This window comes from Pogona vitticeps, chromosome 8 (assembly GCF_051106095.1).
Source record: "Pogona vitticeps strain Pit_001003342236 chromosome 8, PviZW2.1, whole genome shotgun sequence".
Lineage (NCBI taxonomy): Eukaryota > Metazoa > Chordata > Lepidosauria > Squamata > Agamidae > Pogona > Pogona vitticeps.
The window spans coordinates 14,301,177-14,317,478 of NC_135790.1; the positions used below are offsets into that span (position 1 = coordinate 14,301,177).

The window sequence follows — 16,302 nt, forward strand, 5'->3', positions numbered from 1 at the left end:
GCGACATCTACCTTGGCTCGGGCATGTTGTAAGAATGGCTGATGGTCAGATTCCAAATGATCTCCTGTATGAAGAATTAGTGCAGGGAAATCGCTCCAGAGGGAGACCACAGCTGTGATACAAGGATATCTGCAAGCAGGATCTGAAAGCCTTGGAAATGGATCTCAACAGATGGGAAACCCTGACATCTGAGCGCTCAGCCTGGAGGCAGGCGTTGCATCACGGCCTCTCCCAATTTGAAGAGACCCTTGCCCAGCAGGCCAAGGCAAAGAGGCAGTCACGAAAGTAGCAAAATCAGGGGGCTAGACAGGGTACAGATTGTATTTGTCCTCAGTGTGGAAGGGATTGTCACTCTCGAATTGGCCTTCTCAGCCACACTAGATGCTGTTCCAAAGCCTCCATGCAGAGCACGATACCATAGTCTCTTGAGACTGAAGGATGCCTATGTATGTACCCATGAGGTTGATTTATTTGATTTGATTTTTTGGCTACCTTTCAAGACTGAGTCCTATTTAAAAAAGATGAAAAGCCATAAATTCTCAATTTCAAGAATGAAAAATTCAGCATATTAAGAACAAATTCTAATGCTAAGAAAATTCATAATAAGCTTGAATGATCTTGGAGCACACCACAATAAATAGATTAGTTCTAGTGATAGTTCTGTGAAGCAGTCTTAAAACTAAACTCATTCCTATAGGCAGAACTTTTGAGTGTAAACTTGTTTTTAAAAGTTATTAGTTACGTTTACAGTTCAGAGGTGCTAAAGGAGTCAGTTACTATTATGTCTGCAATTTTTTAAAACAGCAAATATTACTCTTATTTCTCAGAAGCAACTAAATTGTTGCTTCCTAGTTACCTAAGAATCTCATTTGAATGTTTCTAATCATCTGTACAAGTGCAGCATGAGACACTTGATTCATGTAATCCTCCTTTTCCATTATTTATTGAAATCATACACCGCAGAAACTATAAACATAACTATGAAAATCACAGGTATGCCACAAAACAAAGACAGTTTACCCATGTTAAGTGGCAGTCATAATGGTAAGTTAAATTATAGTTATGGAAATTAGTTACAAGCTCTGATTATTAGGAGAGGTCCTCCTCAATTGCTAGCTATTATATGTAATGAAAGTTATATTTAGCAATTTACTAATTTAAAAATGTGGTTATTTGGGGGGTTTTCTTTCGCAATAACTAGAAATAACATATCTGAAAATATCAAATATATTGAGAAGGTGCCACCTGTGTTTATTCACATAGATCACTCTTTAAAATACGTCACATCTTCTCTCTCTTTTTTCCCCCTGGGGTTGATTTTAAAAAAGTTCAATTCTGATTTGCTCTTCATCTGATACAATTTACCAGATTAAATCTGATTTTTCTGTACAATTTTATGATGGAAACTATATGTACAAAATATGGATGGCAATATGAATTTTGAAGCCATAGATGAGTATGGGTTCAAGCACTCTGTGAACTGTCACTGAGCGAGAGTCTCCCAGTTTGTGTGATGTGAGGAGTAAGAAGAGATAAGGTGGGGATAGTATCTGGAGAACACACAACCCATCTACTTGACCATGGTGATGTCATAATGTACTTCAGTGGAATTTCTGGTTCTCCCAACAGTTTGGAGCTCAGAATAAGACTGCAGAAAGCAAAACAGCCATAGAATCAACACAGAAGAAATAGATTTTCTTTCTTGAAATCTTTCTCAGCAATGCTATTCTTTCTGGCCTGTGGCATCATATTATTTTTGCTAATTTCTGTATGTTCAGTCTTCCTGATACTCATATATTTTAACTACAGAATTAAACTTATTTTGGCACAAGAAAAGCATTATATGCACCTTCTTAGCAATTAAGATCAGCAGAGGAGGCTCTTCTCTCGGTCCCTTTGCCAGCACAAGCACAGCTGATGGGGGACACAGGAGAGGGCCTTCTCTGAGGCAGCTCCCAGGCTATGGAACGCTCTCCCTCGGGAGATCAGGATGGCCCCTTCCTTTTTATCTTTTTGAAAAAAGCTAAAGACCCATCTATTCAGACAGGCTTTTAACAGTTATAACTGAAACCCTGAACCCCATTTTAGCAGATAATTTTAATTTTTTTAATGTTTTCATCTTTTAAACTTTTTGATTTTATTTTAATCCATATATTGTTGAATTTGCCTTTTAATATTTAACTTATTGTGTTTTTAATTGTGTGAATTTTAATGTTGTGAGCCATTTTGCGTCCCTTGTTGTGAGAAATGTGGCATATAAATAAAACTAATAATAATTAATGATAACTGATGCGTAATGAGGAAATCGTTTCCAGTTTTGAGCCAATTTATTTAAGTCTACAAAATAAAATAATGGCTCATGTTACTATGGATGCCAAATAAGACTCTCAGTGTTTACTTAATCTAGAATATAACTTATCTTTCCAGCCGTTAAGATTGATGTGGTCATAGAAATTAAGAATCAGTTCATACATATACAGAAACAAAAATCTGATCGATGTCTACTTTTCCTATTATTAGGGGGAGGTCTTCCTCAGTAAAATGTGCTAAAATGTTATGTCTAGCTATTGCTGATGTTTTTCCTCTTTTAAATTGGGAATTCAGGTATAGCTCACAGTGAGATATGTGACCTCCAGAGGTTATCTGAGACTTAACAGATCTCACTACCGTGAAGATATGTGAGTTTCCTCTTTTTCAAATTAAGGAAAACAGATGAACAATCTGGCTACGTTTTTGTTTTCCCCTTTTTTGTGCAATTTGTGAACACGATCTAAATTCTTATTTTGGACTATATTGATCAGTTAGCCTCCAGTATGTCATGCTTGGGCAAACTGCTTGAGTGTGGTGGTTGCCATCCCAAATCCAGACATTCCTGAATGAAACAGATTATCTAAATCCATTTCTATCTGGCTTCAGGCTTGGGGTACAGGATGAAAACAGCTTTGGTAGCCTTTGTGGATGACTTACAGGGAGAACTGGACAGGGAGAGTGTGCTGATCTTTTCAGTGCCTTTCAGCACCATCAGCCATGTCAGCCTTCTGGGTTGTCTTCCTGGGATTACACTTGTGGCACTGTTGTACAGTTGTTCCTGATTTCAGCGGGTGATGTTGAGGGAGTCCTATCGAACATCATGGGTATTTCTTGCTTGTGTCCCTCGTGGCTCAGTTATGTCCCCTGTGCTGTTTAAATATATGTGAACTTGCTGGAAAGTTTGTCCATAGTTTTGGAGTTCAGTACTACCATTATGCTGATACCACCTCTCTCCTTTCCACCAAAATCTTAGATAGCTATTTCAGTTCTAGACCAGTGCCTGGAGCCAGTAATGGACTGAACAGCTTGAAAATCCAGACAAGACAGAGGTGCTCATTGTCAATTAGAAGGCACATCAGACAATAGAGATGCACTTTTTGCTGGATGGGGTTGCACTCCTCCTGAAATCTCAGGGTCTTGACTAGAATGTACTCCTGGATTCATGCCTGAGTCTGATGCTCATGTTGCAGCAGTGGCCAGGACTGCATTAGCGCTGTTAAAGCTGGTACATCTGTTCCCATCCTTGAAATGTCTGACTTTCTAGCCAGAGCCACTAACATTTGAGTTTTTCCTCTCTTTTCCTGTTTCCACAGGAATCATCCGACAGCACAAACACCACCATAGAGGATGAAGACACGAAAGGTAATGGATTTAAGGAGCCAGACAGAATGCCAGACTTTCTAAGACATAAAGTTGAACCCTAATTGGATCCTTGCAAGTCATGCATGGGAGAAATGGGTGGATAAAAGGTTGGCTGGGTGAATGAGGGCCAGCTAGGCAGAATGGTAAGAAAAACAATAGCCAAAAATAAAGATATTTTAATGCTTTGTAAGCTGCCTTGGGTCTCTTTTTTGGGAAAAGGGTGAGGGATTTATTAATTAAGTAGAGAAATTATTTTGTGGGCTTTAACACCCCATGTAGTCACATAAAATGTCCCATATTTGCCATTTTTATCATCCCTATTCTTGGCTGATCCTGGTGAATACTCATTTAAATTGAACAAGCATGTACTTAAAGTTGATCTGTGAGGAGCTACAATTTGGTGTTAAGTTTTGTGTTCAGTGTCTGAATTGGCTGACCAATTTAACAGAGAACTTGAGCAAGAATGGGACGAGATGAATATTATACCATAGTGCGGCTAGGGCCTACCTTCCTCTTGCATTAGAATTCTACCATTGGACCTCAAGGTTACCTCACTGGCAGAATAGATGCTTTGCATACTAGTGGTTCCAGGACTAATACCTAATTGAACAATCTCAAATACCAGGTTTAATAAGGCTGAGACCATGTTAGACATGCTTTCTGTCAGATAGCTCATTTTTTTAATTAAAGTTTTTGGAAGAATTACTTTCTGTCAACGAGTAGTAAGCACTTTGATGTCTCGTAGCAGTCATCCTTGGTTTAAAAAAAAGTGAAGCCTAAAAGGAAATGGAGGGAAAAATGAAACTGCAATGAAGAAATCACTTCCTCACCATCATTTTGTGGCCCAGCATATAACAATAGAAAGCTGAGGGGGAGTGCAAACTCTTGTTATTAGAATTATGAGTGAAATTTAGCCATGCATGAGGAATTCCATCTTTGCAAATGCAAAACAAACTGTTCTATGCTTTCCAGAACTATGTTTAATGTCAACCATATCATAAGCTGTTGTCTATAATTCAGCTTTCAGTGTTCATTGCAGCTTCTAAGGTTTTATTTGTTTTGTTATCAGCTCTGTAAGAGAACCTCAAGGTGTGCCATTCAGTGTTGTTCCATTGCAATTAACAGCAAGTCTGAGAGAGAAAGAGAGCGAGCGAGAATAAAAGTAGCTGTGGTTCTGTATTCTATGCTGCATAATAAATCTGAACGTATGTATTGGCTCTTATAGATCAGAAGCTGGGGTAGCAGTGTCTTAAACTTGTATTTCAACAGGTCATTAAACAGCAGGACCAGAACAGTTGTACAAGCAAGCTGAATGTTCAAAAGAGATGACTGTCGCTTCAGCCATGCTAATGAGCAATGTGAATTCAAAGAATATTCAATATTGAATACTGAATTGGCCTAAAATTTCATTACAGCATTCTAGGCCAATAATATTAAACATTTTTCAGAGTTACACTGAAATTTAATAATTTCAAGTTACACCAGCATGGAGCACACTTCTGCTTTAAAAAATGTCATATATGGTCAGTGTTCTTTTCAGGAGAAAATAAAATGAATCCCATCTGCCCAGTCAGAAGAAAATAGTTGTACTGCTTGTGGTATAAGAGAGACATTTCTCTGTTGCTGCTCTGAAGCTGTGGAACTCCCTCCCATGGGATGCTGGGCTCTTTGCTGTCCTTCCACAGGCACGCAAATACTTTTCACTTCAGAGAGGCATTTTCTCAGTGATCAGCTGCCTGAGATTTGGGATTCTGGGTTTGTTGTTGTTGTTCTGTTTTGTTCTGTTACAGTAATCTTAGACCTGCAGAGGTGGAAGGGAGCCTAAGAATCATTGATTTCAGCCCCTGTCAAGGAGGCACAGTGGGGAATCAAATCCTCAACCTCTGGCTCCACATCCAGATACCTAAACCACTGATTACTGAGCTCACTAGCATCCTCCATGAGGAAACAAGGAGCTAATAGCAGTGTGAGAGAGAGAGAGAGAGGCTTTTCCCTCTTCTAGTTTGGAAGCACAAAAAAGAAAGGTGTACAGTATATTTTTCTGCAGACCCGCCAAATTAATGAAATTCTAGGTGTCTCAGGTAGTGTAATGGTGAAAAGGATGAGCTAGAGGTTAATGACCAGATAGGCGGGGTATAAATAAAATAAATAAATAAAAATAAGCGCTATTGGTTTACATCTCAGTCCAATTGCCAACTCGCTGCATAGGAGAAAAAAGAAAGAAGCTACTCAATTCAAGACCAACATGTTTCTGACATGATCCTTCTTCAGGACCATTCTGATAACAACACCAGTATAGAACAATATTGCACTAAGGAGGTTACGTATAATTTAAATGAATAATGTTACTGCTACTGAAGCACTTCATAGGAAAGGATCATATGCTGACATGCTGAGTCTGGAATAGTTTCTTTTAGCAACTGAAATTATCTGCCCTCTTTCTCCCTTCCTGTGGTGCCGTCCTGTTAGATTTTAATTTATTACATGATCTTGAACATTCTATATATCTCATCCTCAATACTTCCCATTCTTCTCATTATTATTATGATAATGATGTTATAATATAATAGATATTATATTAGGATGTAATGAGAATTGTTTTAATATCCTTGTGTAAATTGCTCTGAATACTAAGGAAAAGCACTACATACTGTAAATGCTGCGGTTTGTTATTTCTACCAGTCAAATCCTCTAATTAGATTTTGCCCTGCCACTTTTGTATATCTTTCCCCTTTTTGGTTCTATTTTGTCATACCTTTTTTGCTTTTCCCCATTGAAGTGTTTCTTTATTTTACATACATTATTTTCTTTTGTTCTGACCAAAACCGAATTTCTTTTTCTTTTAGAACTTTCTCTTTTCTCTCTTTATGCTCTATTTTCTTTTCTCTCTCCCTCTCATCCACTTTTGCCAGTTAAAACCACTGATAACGAGCTTGTAAAAAGCCAGGTAAACCCAGGATCTGACCCTGAACTTCCTCCCAATCTGCAGACATTTCCGATACCACCTACCACCACTGCTGTTATCACTGCTGCTTGTAAGTTATAAGGTCCCTGTTTTTCTAATTTCTACCTTCCACTCAGTATGGATTAGACTTGACAATAAATGTCTCAAGGCAGAGGTCTTGGTACATGAATAAGCTTGCGTAGTCTCCTAGCTTATGTATTCCCTCGTTTCTTGTTCTATTTTGATGGAGGGGATCAGAGGCATCCGTGCTGAATTTACAGTTCCCCAAGATACCTGACTTCAGGAAACAACTATTTGCTTAAACTGTAATTTGGGAACATACTTTACCATGATTAGAAACCATAGTTTCAGATGCTAGCCTGTTCACAAAGCATTGTTTAAGGTTTTTTTTTTAAGTTCAGACTTTATAATTATTGTCGTTAAGCTTTAAACAATGGTTATCCACTCTCACTTGCAAAGGCAGTGGAGTTTGTATGAGCCAGAGACTTATATGGGCTTGATCATATAGTGGAAGACCATGGTTTCCCATTGCATCAGAGCTATGTTTCTGAAGTACAATGAATGAAAGAGAGAAAACCCAGAGTGTGTAGATAAATATTAGGGCTGAAGCCACACTGTTTGCTGATTGCATTTCCTACTGAAATCAATGCAATTTAAGTCATGACTAATTTTTATGGCAATCTGAGTACAACAAATGTAATCCAGACCTAATGTTTATGTTTAGAACTCATAAACAGGTAAGACCATAATCCATGCCTCAGTCAATGTCAGGAGGGTGGTTGGATGGGGATTAATGGTCACTTTTTATTTCATGTCCCTGTTTCACAACCCATCTTTTCAGCTTTCTTAGTTCCTCTGTTGTTTTCCCATTGTATTCGTTTTCTATTCTTTCTCCTTTGTCTTGCCTTTTCTCATTTGTCCTGTGCCAGCAACCAAGCTATCTGATGTACTAGGCATGGTAAAAAGAGGATCAGGGGGCCCAGAATCTGAAGAGTCAGCCGCTTCAGTCTCTGCACCCTTCATATCTCCAGCTGTTGCAAACCTTCCACCTCCACAGTGTAAGTAGTTGAACAATCACTAGGGGTTGCTGTACTGGATGGTTAATTGGACTGAGAATCTAGTAGTTTCTATACAGTCTAGAACAGCTTCATTTTTAATTCATTTACTGTATTTATTTATTTTTGTATTCTAGGTTGCACTACTCTAGTCACCTTTGCTGAAAATTAATTCTTCCTTGGGCTGGGTATTTACTAGAAACAATGGGGAGATAGGCTTAAAAGCCTCTAATCTCTAATCAAAACTCTAATCAGATTCTGTTAAAACAAAGGGCCTTCAACATCAAAAGCATGACCTTTTCCCACTTGCCAATACATGGAACAGAGAAGGACTAAGGAGGTAGGCAAATTCACAAAGCAAAACAAGGCCAAGCACAATGTGGATGAGCAACTGAGCAGTGAGCTGCTTTGTCTACGGTTTATTCATTGTTTTGTCTGGCAGGGGTCAGTTTCTTTTCTCTAACTTGTTCCTGCCCAACAAACCAGAAGGGAGAATCCAGGATTTGTATTCGCGAAGGCTTTCACGGCCGGGATCTTCAGAACTCAACCTTCAGAACATGGCCAAATAACCTGAAAAACCCACAACAACAAATCAATCCAGGATTTGTTATTTCTTTCTTTCTGTGGCTTGTTTGGAGGGAACAAAACAGAGGAGTTGCCAGATGACTGATAAACCAACTCTTATTTATTTATTTATTTATTTATTTATTTATTTATTTATTTATTTATTTATTTATTTTTTATTTTTTATTTTTTATTTTTTATTTTTTTATTTATTTTTTATTTACTTACTTACTTACTTACTTACTTACTTAACATGTATACTGCCCAATTAGTGTTAGGCAATACTTTGGGCAGTTTACATCAAGGAGGCAATCAATGAAATACAGTATAACAGCTGTGCATAAGCTGAATAAATCTAAAGAATAGCAAGACGGTGGCAAATCCTGAATATGATTTAGCCAAGGATGTCCATAAAGCCTCAGGAAGGAAGGGTGCTGGATTGCAGGCAGAGTGGGTGCACCAAGCACTCTCCCAAATCTATCCTTGTGCCCCACCCATCAGATGAAGACACTCCAGGCCTGAACTCATACGTGCAGCAGTCCTGCTGACACCAATGATATCCTTGTAAACGATGGTGATTCCCCCACCCTGCCCCTTTGACCTGTCCTATTATCCATAGGAAGCATCTTCCCTGGCATGACCAGGCTGCAAGTGAGTCTTCCTAGAGCTGTAATGCAGGCCTGGAAGGGTCAAGGAGAAGGTTATTGTAAGCAGGGAACAGGACATTGGAATTAAATAATAATAATAACAATAATCAGATTCTTTGTTCCTTTTAAAGTTCTACATGATTATTAGACAGTACTAGATATGAGAAATTCATAAATAACACTAGAAAGAATCCCAGAGTTGCCCCTTTCTGTCATTCTGTCCTGAGTTTTTTCTCTAACATCTCTTCCAAATATTTTCCTTTTCTGTCCTACATTTAAAAAGTTATTTTCTTCCCCTTTCCCACCTTCTTTGCTGTCATCTATCCACCCCAGCTGCCAAATTCTCTGAAGTATTAGGCATGATGAAACAAGGCTCCAGGCCACCAGAAGCAGAAGAACCAAAGCCTTCCGTTTCTTTGCCCTTTACACAACCTGTTGTTGCAAATCCTTCTCCTGCCCAGTGTAAGTAGAATGCGACATTAGGGATGAGGGGACCCTTCAGGTTCTCCAGGCTTCTTTGCCCTTATACTGTGCTACGGAGCATCTCCTGAGTCGTCACTAACCATTGCAAAGGAGAATATAGTTTAGCAGTTGCTGCATTAGGTTTCATGGTCTAAAATAATAACCGTTATTTAAACACACTATTAGAGATGGGCACCAACACAGCTTGGTTACACAGCTGTCCTGTGGGTGCCCCGGCTTCCCAGCTCTGTCTCCTCTGGCAGGTGCCCACCCAGAGGCAGTGCCTGGAGGAGGTGGGGATGAGATGCTGCACCAGTGCCTCTGAGTGAGCATCTGCCAGAGAAGGTCGGGCTGGGAAGCTTTGCCAGTGCCTCTGAGTGGATGCCCACATAACAGTGGAACTGCCGGATTGAAGAACCTTGGTTTGTGCCCATCTCTGTGTGCTAAGCATCTTGAAATATTTTGTTCACACAGTTTTACTCTTGCCTTCATCCATTCTCAGGATAAACTATGCCAAAGATTTCTAAATGTTATCCATTCCATCATTTCTGCAAAAGCAAATGATGCAGTTGTTTGTCTCACAATTATGCACAAAATGTTTTTACCTGGGGGGGCATTTTTAAAAAACCCTCAAGAACCTCCAAATAACCAGGACCATTTCCCACACTATAGCTCCTGATTTGCTTCTTGAACATTTAAACCAGGAGCAACAATTTGGACTTCAGTAATGCTTTTGGCAAGGTGCCCCATGATATTCTGATTAGCAAATTAACTAGGTATGGGTTGGACAGAACAAATATCAGGTGAATACACCGTTGGTTATAGAATCATGCTTGAGGAGTGCTTATCGTTGGCTCCTTCTCAAAGTGGGAAGAGGTAATTAGCAGGTATCACAAGGCTCAGTCCTGGGCCTGGTGCCCTTCAGTATTTTTATTAATTGGTTGGATGAGGGAGTGCAGGGAATGCTTATCAGATCTGTAGATGGCACAAAATTGGGTGGCATAGTTAATGCCTTGGAACAAAATTAAAATCTTGATAGGCTTGAGCAGTGGGCTGAAAACAACAGAATGACATTTTACAGGGCTTAGCACAAAATTAAAGGGGGACTCAAGTGGATAATTACAGGATGGCAGATACTTAGCTTGGTAATACCACAAGCAAGGTCTTGAAATTGTAGATCACAAGCTGAGTATAAGGCAACAATAAAATGTGACTATAGAATGGTCAGTACTATTTTAGGCTGCATTAACAGACGTATAGTCTCCAGATCCTGTGAAGTACTAGTTCTCCTCTGTTTGACACCAGTTAGGCCTCATCTTGAGTAGTGTTTCCAGTTCTGGACACCATACTTTTAAAAGGACGCTGACAAACTACAACAAGGTCAGAGAACAACAAGAAGGATGATCAGGGGAGTGGAAACCAAGCCCTATGAGGAAAGACTGAAAGAACATGGCATGTTTTGCCTTGACTGAGGAAAGATATGATTGTGTTCTTCAAATACTTGAAAAGTTATCTTGAGGAGGGAAACACAGCACACATAATAATGGGCCCAAATTACAGGAAGCCAGATGTTTATTGAATATCAGGAAAAATATTTTAACTATTAGATCAATATGACAATGGAACCAATTACCTCATGAGGTGGTGAGCACTCCAGTGCTGGAGGCATTCAGGAGAAAACTAGACAACCATCTGTCATATATAATTTGATTTGGAGTGCACTGAGCAGGAGGTTGGACTCAGTGGCCCTACAGGCCCCTTCCAGCTCCATTATTCTGTGATTCTATGACTTCTAAATATTATTGGACTGCAACTCCCATCAGCCACCACCATGAATAGTAAGGGTGTCATATGAGTGGGGCAACAATATTTGGAACACCTCAGTTGCTCAACTCTAATGTTAACAAATCATGTTATTGATAGAAGTTAAGGCACATTCTCACTGTATCAGAGGTTTTCCTTTCAATGCATTCTTTTCTTTAATTTCTCCTCCTAGTTATTTAATTTTCATTTATTATCCATTCTGTTGTTTTTCTGTTTTTCTTGTGGTTTTTCCCCCCCATTTTTCCTCCCTCATCCCACCCCAGCTGCCAAGTTGTCTGATGTATTAGGCATGGTGAAAAGGGACTATGGGTCCCCAGACGCTGAAGAGCCAAAACCTTCCATCACCCTGCCCGGCCCATCCTCAGGTGTTGCAAATCCTCTCCCTTTCCAGTGTAAGTAGCAGTTATTACCTGTGTGGAGCTGGTGTATCGCTGCAGAACTGTCCACATTTTCCTCGTATTTGGAGGAGTGTTTGTGGGGGCTTTTCGAAAAAGGCATTGGGATTTATTAGGAACAGTTTCCTTAGAGACAAATGCTGAAGAAGGTTGTATCCATAAATTCCAGTGTGGAACTACCGGTAAATGCTTAATTAAAGACCATGGCTCTTAACATAACTTGGATAGTGGAAAGCTGGTTTTCTTTACAGTCTTGTGTGTAGTCCAAAAGTAGTTTTTGCCCTCAGAGTTCTGACAGTTGTTCATCCCAAATGTAATACTCAAGATATCTGAATATTTATATGCAAATGCTGGGGGATGCTTCTTTTGGGAAAATATTCAGTTACGCACTTCCCTTCTTCCTACCTTTATACTATATACTGATCAAACACAACCTTAAAACTACCTGCCTAATATCATGTAGCTCCCCTTTGTGTTGCCAAAACAGCTCTGATGTGTCAAGGCATAGACTGCACAAGACCTCTGTATGCGTCCAGTGGTATCTGGCACCAAGACATTAGCAGTAAATACTTTCTGTCCTGCAAATTGCAAGGTGGGGCCTCCATGGAACAGATTTGGTGTTCCAGCACATCCCATAGATGATCAATCAGATTGAAATGTTTGGAATTTGGAGGCCAAGGGAAGACCTTGAACTCTTTGCCATGTTCCTCAGACCATTCCAGAACAATTTTTGCAGTGTTGCATGGTGCATTATCCTGCTAAAAGAGGCCACTGCCATCAGGGAGCACCATTGCGATGAGGGGATGTACATGGTTTGCAACAATCTCTAGATAGGTGGTACATGTCAAATGTGACATCCACATGAATGCCAAGATCCAAGAACCCAGCAGACCATTTCCCAGAGCATTACACTGCCTTCGCCAGCTAGTCTTCACCGGCCAGCCTTCTTCCCATAGTGCATCCCGCTGTCATATCTTCACCAGACAAAAATCACACATGGACATGGCAACCGCCTGATCTAAAAGAAAATGTGATTCATCAGACCAGACCAGCCAACTTTCTGAGTCTTGATGCTCACATCTCCATTGTAGGTGCTTGCGGTGGTGGACGGGTGTCATTGCAAGCACTCTGACCAGTCTGTGGCTATACAGCTCCATATGCAGCAAACTGTGATGCACTGTGCACAGTGGTGCCTCACATAACGAGCACACCGTTTAACGATGAATCCGCATAGCAATCTATTTTTTGCGATCGTATTGTGATGTTTTGAATGGGAAAACATTGCATTGTGATGATCAGTAAGCGTTTCGCTTACCGATCTTCGCATTGTAATGTTTTTAGAACAGCTGATCGGCGATTCCAAAATGCCCGCCGGGTGCCCAAAATGGCCGCCGCAAACATTTTCACGCGGTTTCCTCGCTTACCGAGGCGGCGAAAATGGTGGCGCTATGGAGGATCTTCGCTGAATGGTGAGTTTTCAGCCCATACGAACGCATTAAACTTGGGGTTTTTATTTCCGTTTGGCGACGATTCCGGATAGCGACGATTAATCCGGAACGGATTAACGTCACTATGCGGGGCACCACTGTATTCTGACACCTTTCTATTATTGTTAGCATTATGTTTTCCAGCAATTTGAGCTATAGTAGTTCCTCTGTAATTGGACCAGATGGGTTAGCCTTCGCTCCCCACATATATCAATGAGCCTTACGTACCATTGTAATAATATAATCAATGCTATTGACTTCACCTGTCTGTGGTTTTAATGTTTTGGCTGATCAGTGTATAGTCTGAACTAAGCTAGAACTTGTTTTATGTGTCTTGGGCTAATAATGCTCATCAAATCTCTAACATTGGGATGCTGAATATTGTGATCTAGCAGAAAAGGAGCCATATGAAGAAATCATCTATCCTAAGCATCCATTAAAATTATCACCCAATTGGTTTATTTAAAGCATAGGGATTGGAAAATCTGGAGAAGTAGCAGGATGTTTTGTCTCGAATCTCAGTGTCCCTGTCTCTCAGATTTTCCCTGAGTTGAACAGGATACTTTGAAGGAGATTTTAAACTCATTCAGCCAAATACTCCTTGAAATCTTCCTTTAGAATTTACTGCTCAATCCAGGAAGATTTGGGGTTGGAACCAGCAAGCGTGGAAATACTGGGGGCAAGACGGGTCTATATGGCCCTCTCCCTGTTATATTCCTCTGTATGCTGGCTCATGCTTGCATATTTACTCAGTTCAAAAATTTGAGAAGTGAACTCCCTTTGAAAATTATACTAGGGAGAATATTACATATGTGTGTTGTACCTATGAAACAGTATGTGAAGGAACTCCTATTCTGTCATATCCCTTTCCTCATTCTTAGCCCCTTTCTCATACTTTCCTACCTCCTTCATTACTACTCTGCTATATCCCATTGTGTTTTTCTCATCTTTTCCTCCCTTCCCTTCTCTCACCTGCTTTGCCCCAGCTGCCAAACTGTGTGATATATTAGGCACAGTGAAAAAGAGCCCTAGACCACCAGAAGGTGAAGAATCAAAGTCTTCCATCACATTGCCATGCCCACCTTCTGTTGATGCCAACCCCATTTCTCCCCAATGTGAGTAGTGTATGGAAAGAGGGTCACTGAGATGTTGTGTGTGTTTTTTGTGGTCTCTGAATTGGCATAAGTGCTTCCAGATTTTTCAAGTGGTTTAGTGCAAACGTGGAACAGCTACTCTGTGGATTGGAACAAGGGGTTCTGGGAGTTGTAGTTCATCCTTTTCCAGACTCTGGACCTGGCTGTAGAAGAAAGATGCCTGTGTGTCCAAGTCTGTACTGACTGATTCTGTGTCTCATACATTTATACTTGCTCCCACATAGACTATGTGTGTGAGCATCTCACCTTCAAGGCACAAACACTATGTGTGTGAGCATCTCACCTTCAAGGCACAAACCACTGTACTGCCAGTAGTAACTGGCAGTATCCTACCCTTCCTCCTAGGAGGTTAAGGCAGTGTTTATCATGTGCTGCCCTGTTGGGGTAGATTATGCTTTGCATCAGATGACGTAGATAATACCAGCCCATATCACCATAAATGAGAAGAAAGTAAATAGCTCTCTGGATGTTTGCGGGCTACAGCTCCCATGAGCTCTACCTAGTATATCTAATGTTGAGAGATTGTGGGTGTTGCTGGACAAAAAAATGTGGAGGGGGCTACAGTTGAGCTCCCCTGTATTAGCCCCAGAAGGAGCAAAAGAAAAAGGCAGGCCCCAAGAGGTTGCTCTTATAAGGAATGTCCACCATGTTTCAGTACAGAATAAGATGCATTGAGGTCCTTTTCACCTAAGAAAGATTTTTGGTCAAAGGTTTTGATATGTTTCATTAAATAAATTGCAACTTTAGATAATGAGATAAGACTTCATTTTGCCACAATTTGTCTCTAAAGCACTATCACTCTCATTGTTGGTCGCTAAGACATGGTTCACCTTATCAGAACCCCTCCTTGATATCTTCTTCCTTGTGTTTCTAGTCCCCCCCTTCATTCATTCATTTTTGTTTGTTTATTTTATTATTCTTTTCTCCATGCCTTTTTTCATCTGTCTCAACATCAGCCGCCAGGTTATCTGATGTCCTAAGCATGGTAAAGCGGGGCTGTGGAGCCCCAGAAGCTGAAGGGCCAAAGCCTGCTATCACCCAGCTTTTCCCACTTCCACTGATCACAAACCCTCTGCCTTCAGATCGTAAGTAGCACAGCTCCATGGGGGTTACAGCTGAGCCCCACTTGCTCTGGAAAAAAAAATATTGTTCTCTTTAATACGGGGGGGGGGGGATAAAACATCCTAACAGTGTTGCTGCATGGCTTTACATCCAAACGCAGTAGCCCCATCAGACTGATCCAATGCAGACTGAGCTTTTCATTAAATGTGTGTAAACACAACCTGATAGTTCACATTATACTCCATATTGTGTGTCTAAAAGCTATCTTGGTATTATGGTTAGTTCATCTATCCAGACATTGTAGGTATTGATCTGTGATGCTGCTGTTATGTTTAAATATGGGGGAGAAAGAGCTCCTAGTTGTTAGGATTCCCAGCTCCCATCATCTCTGACCACTAACTACCAGCTAGGGCTAATGTGCAGCCCAACAACATCTGGAGGGTTACATGTTCCCCATCCATGTTCTGGATGGTGAGATTAGCCACATACAGAAAATGTAGGTACCATCTCTTAAAGATATTTCTTCCTGTGACATTTCTGTCCCAAGCTCTTCTTTTTCTTGAATATCCACCAGTCCCTCCCTTGACTGCAGATCTTTCTATATATCTATTCAGAAGTACACATATAGAGAGCAGCTGTGTTCACCAGGAATACTTACAAATAATTGTAGAAGGTGCCATTTAGGCTTGATTTAGTCACTAAATCAAGTGTGCCCAAATGTCCATGTGATGAAACAAATAGTTTAAAGGGAGAAGCATTTGTTTCCTATTTTTAGAGTAAACACAGATGTATTAAACTGTATGTGCCATCCCTCTCTATTTACATAGAGGGAACAAAGGGGGAATTCTAAGTTAATACCTGCTATACATGCAGTCTTCACAACTACTTTAAAACTAATTAAAGATCCCTTCTTATACAAATAAATCTAACCTTACTGACCTTTGGCTTTCTTACAGTAACAAATGTACTGTATTTCCAATTCATAAATAAGTTAATACACAACCATTAGTTCTCT

General features: G+C 40.2%; 1 protein-coding gene and 1 long non-coding RNA gene across 51 annotated transcripts in view; one reads left to right on the forward strand and one right to left on the reverse strand.

The window, feature by feature from the left end:
• CAMK2B (calcium/calmodulin dependent protein kinase II beta) overlaps positions 1-16,302 on the forward strand; it is a 289,277-nt gene that overhangs the window by 258,540 nt on the left and 14,435 nt on the right. For 14 of the 50 annotated variants that reach the window (XM_072979233.2, XM_078379756.1, XM_020803578.3 and 11 more), the window contains 7 exons: positions 3,624-3,672; positions 6,585-6,707; positions 7,567-7,695; positions 9,237-9,365; positions 11,453-11,581; positions 14,058-14,186; positions 15,182-15,310. In XM_072979233.2, coding sequence (XP_072835334.2) covers positions 3,624-3,672; positions 6,585-6,707; positions 7,567-7,695; positions 9,237-9,365; positions 11,453-11,581; positions 14,058-14,186; positions 15,182-15,310 — 817 coding nt within the window. The remainder of the gene's footprint in view (positions 1-3,623; positions 3,673-6,584; positions 6,708-7,566; positions 7,696-9,236; positions 9,366-11,452; positions 11,582-14,057; positions 14,187-15,181; positions 15,311-16,302) is intronic. The other 36 variants (XM_020803598.3, XM_020803599.3, XM_020803600.3 and 33 more) reach the window with 15 other exon arrangements.
• LOC144584194 (uncharacterized) lies at positions 10,293-15,830 on the reverse strand. Its single transcript, XR_013538293.1, has 2 exons — positions 14,509-15,830; positions 10,293-14,471 (listed from the first exon to the last, which is right to left on the reverse strand). It is a non-coding gene; the product is annotated as an uncharacterized LOC144584194 (long non-coding RNA).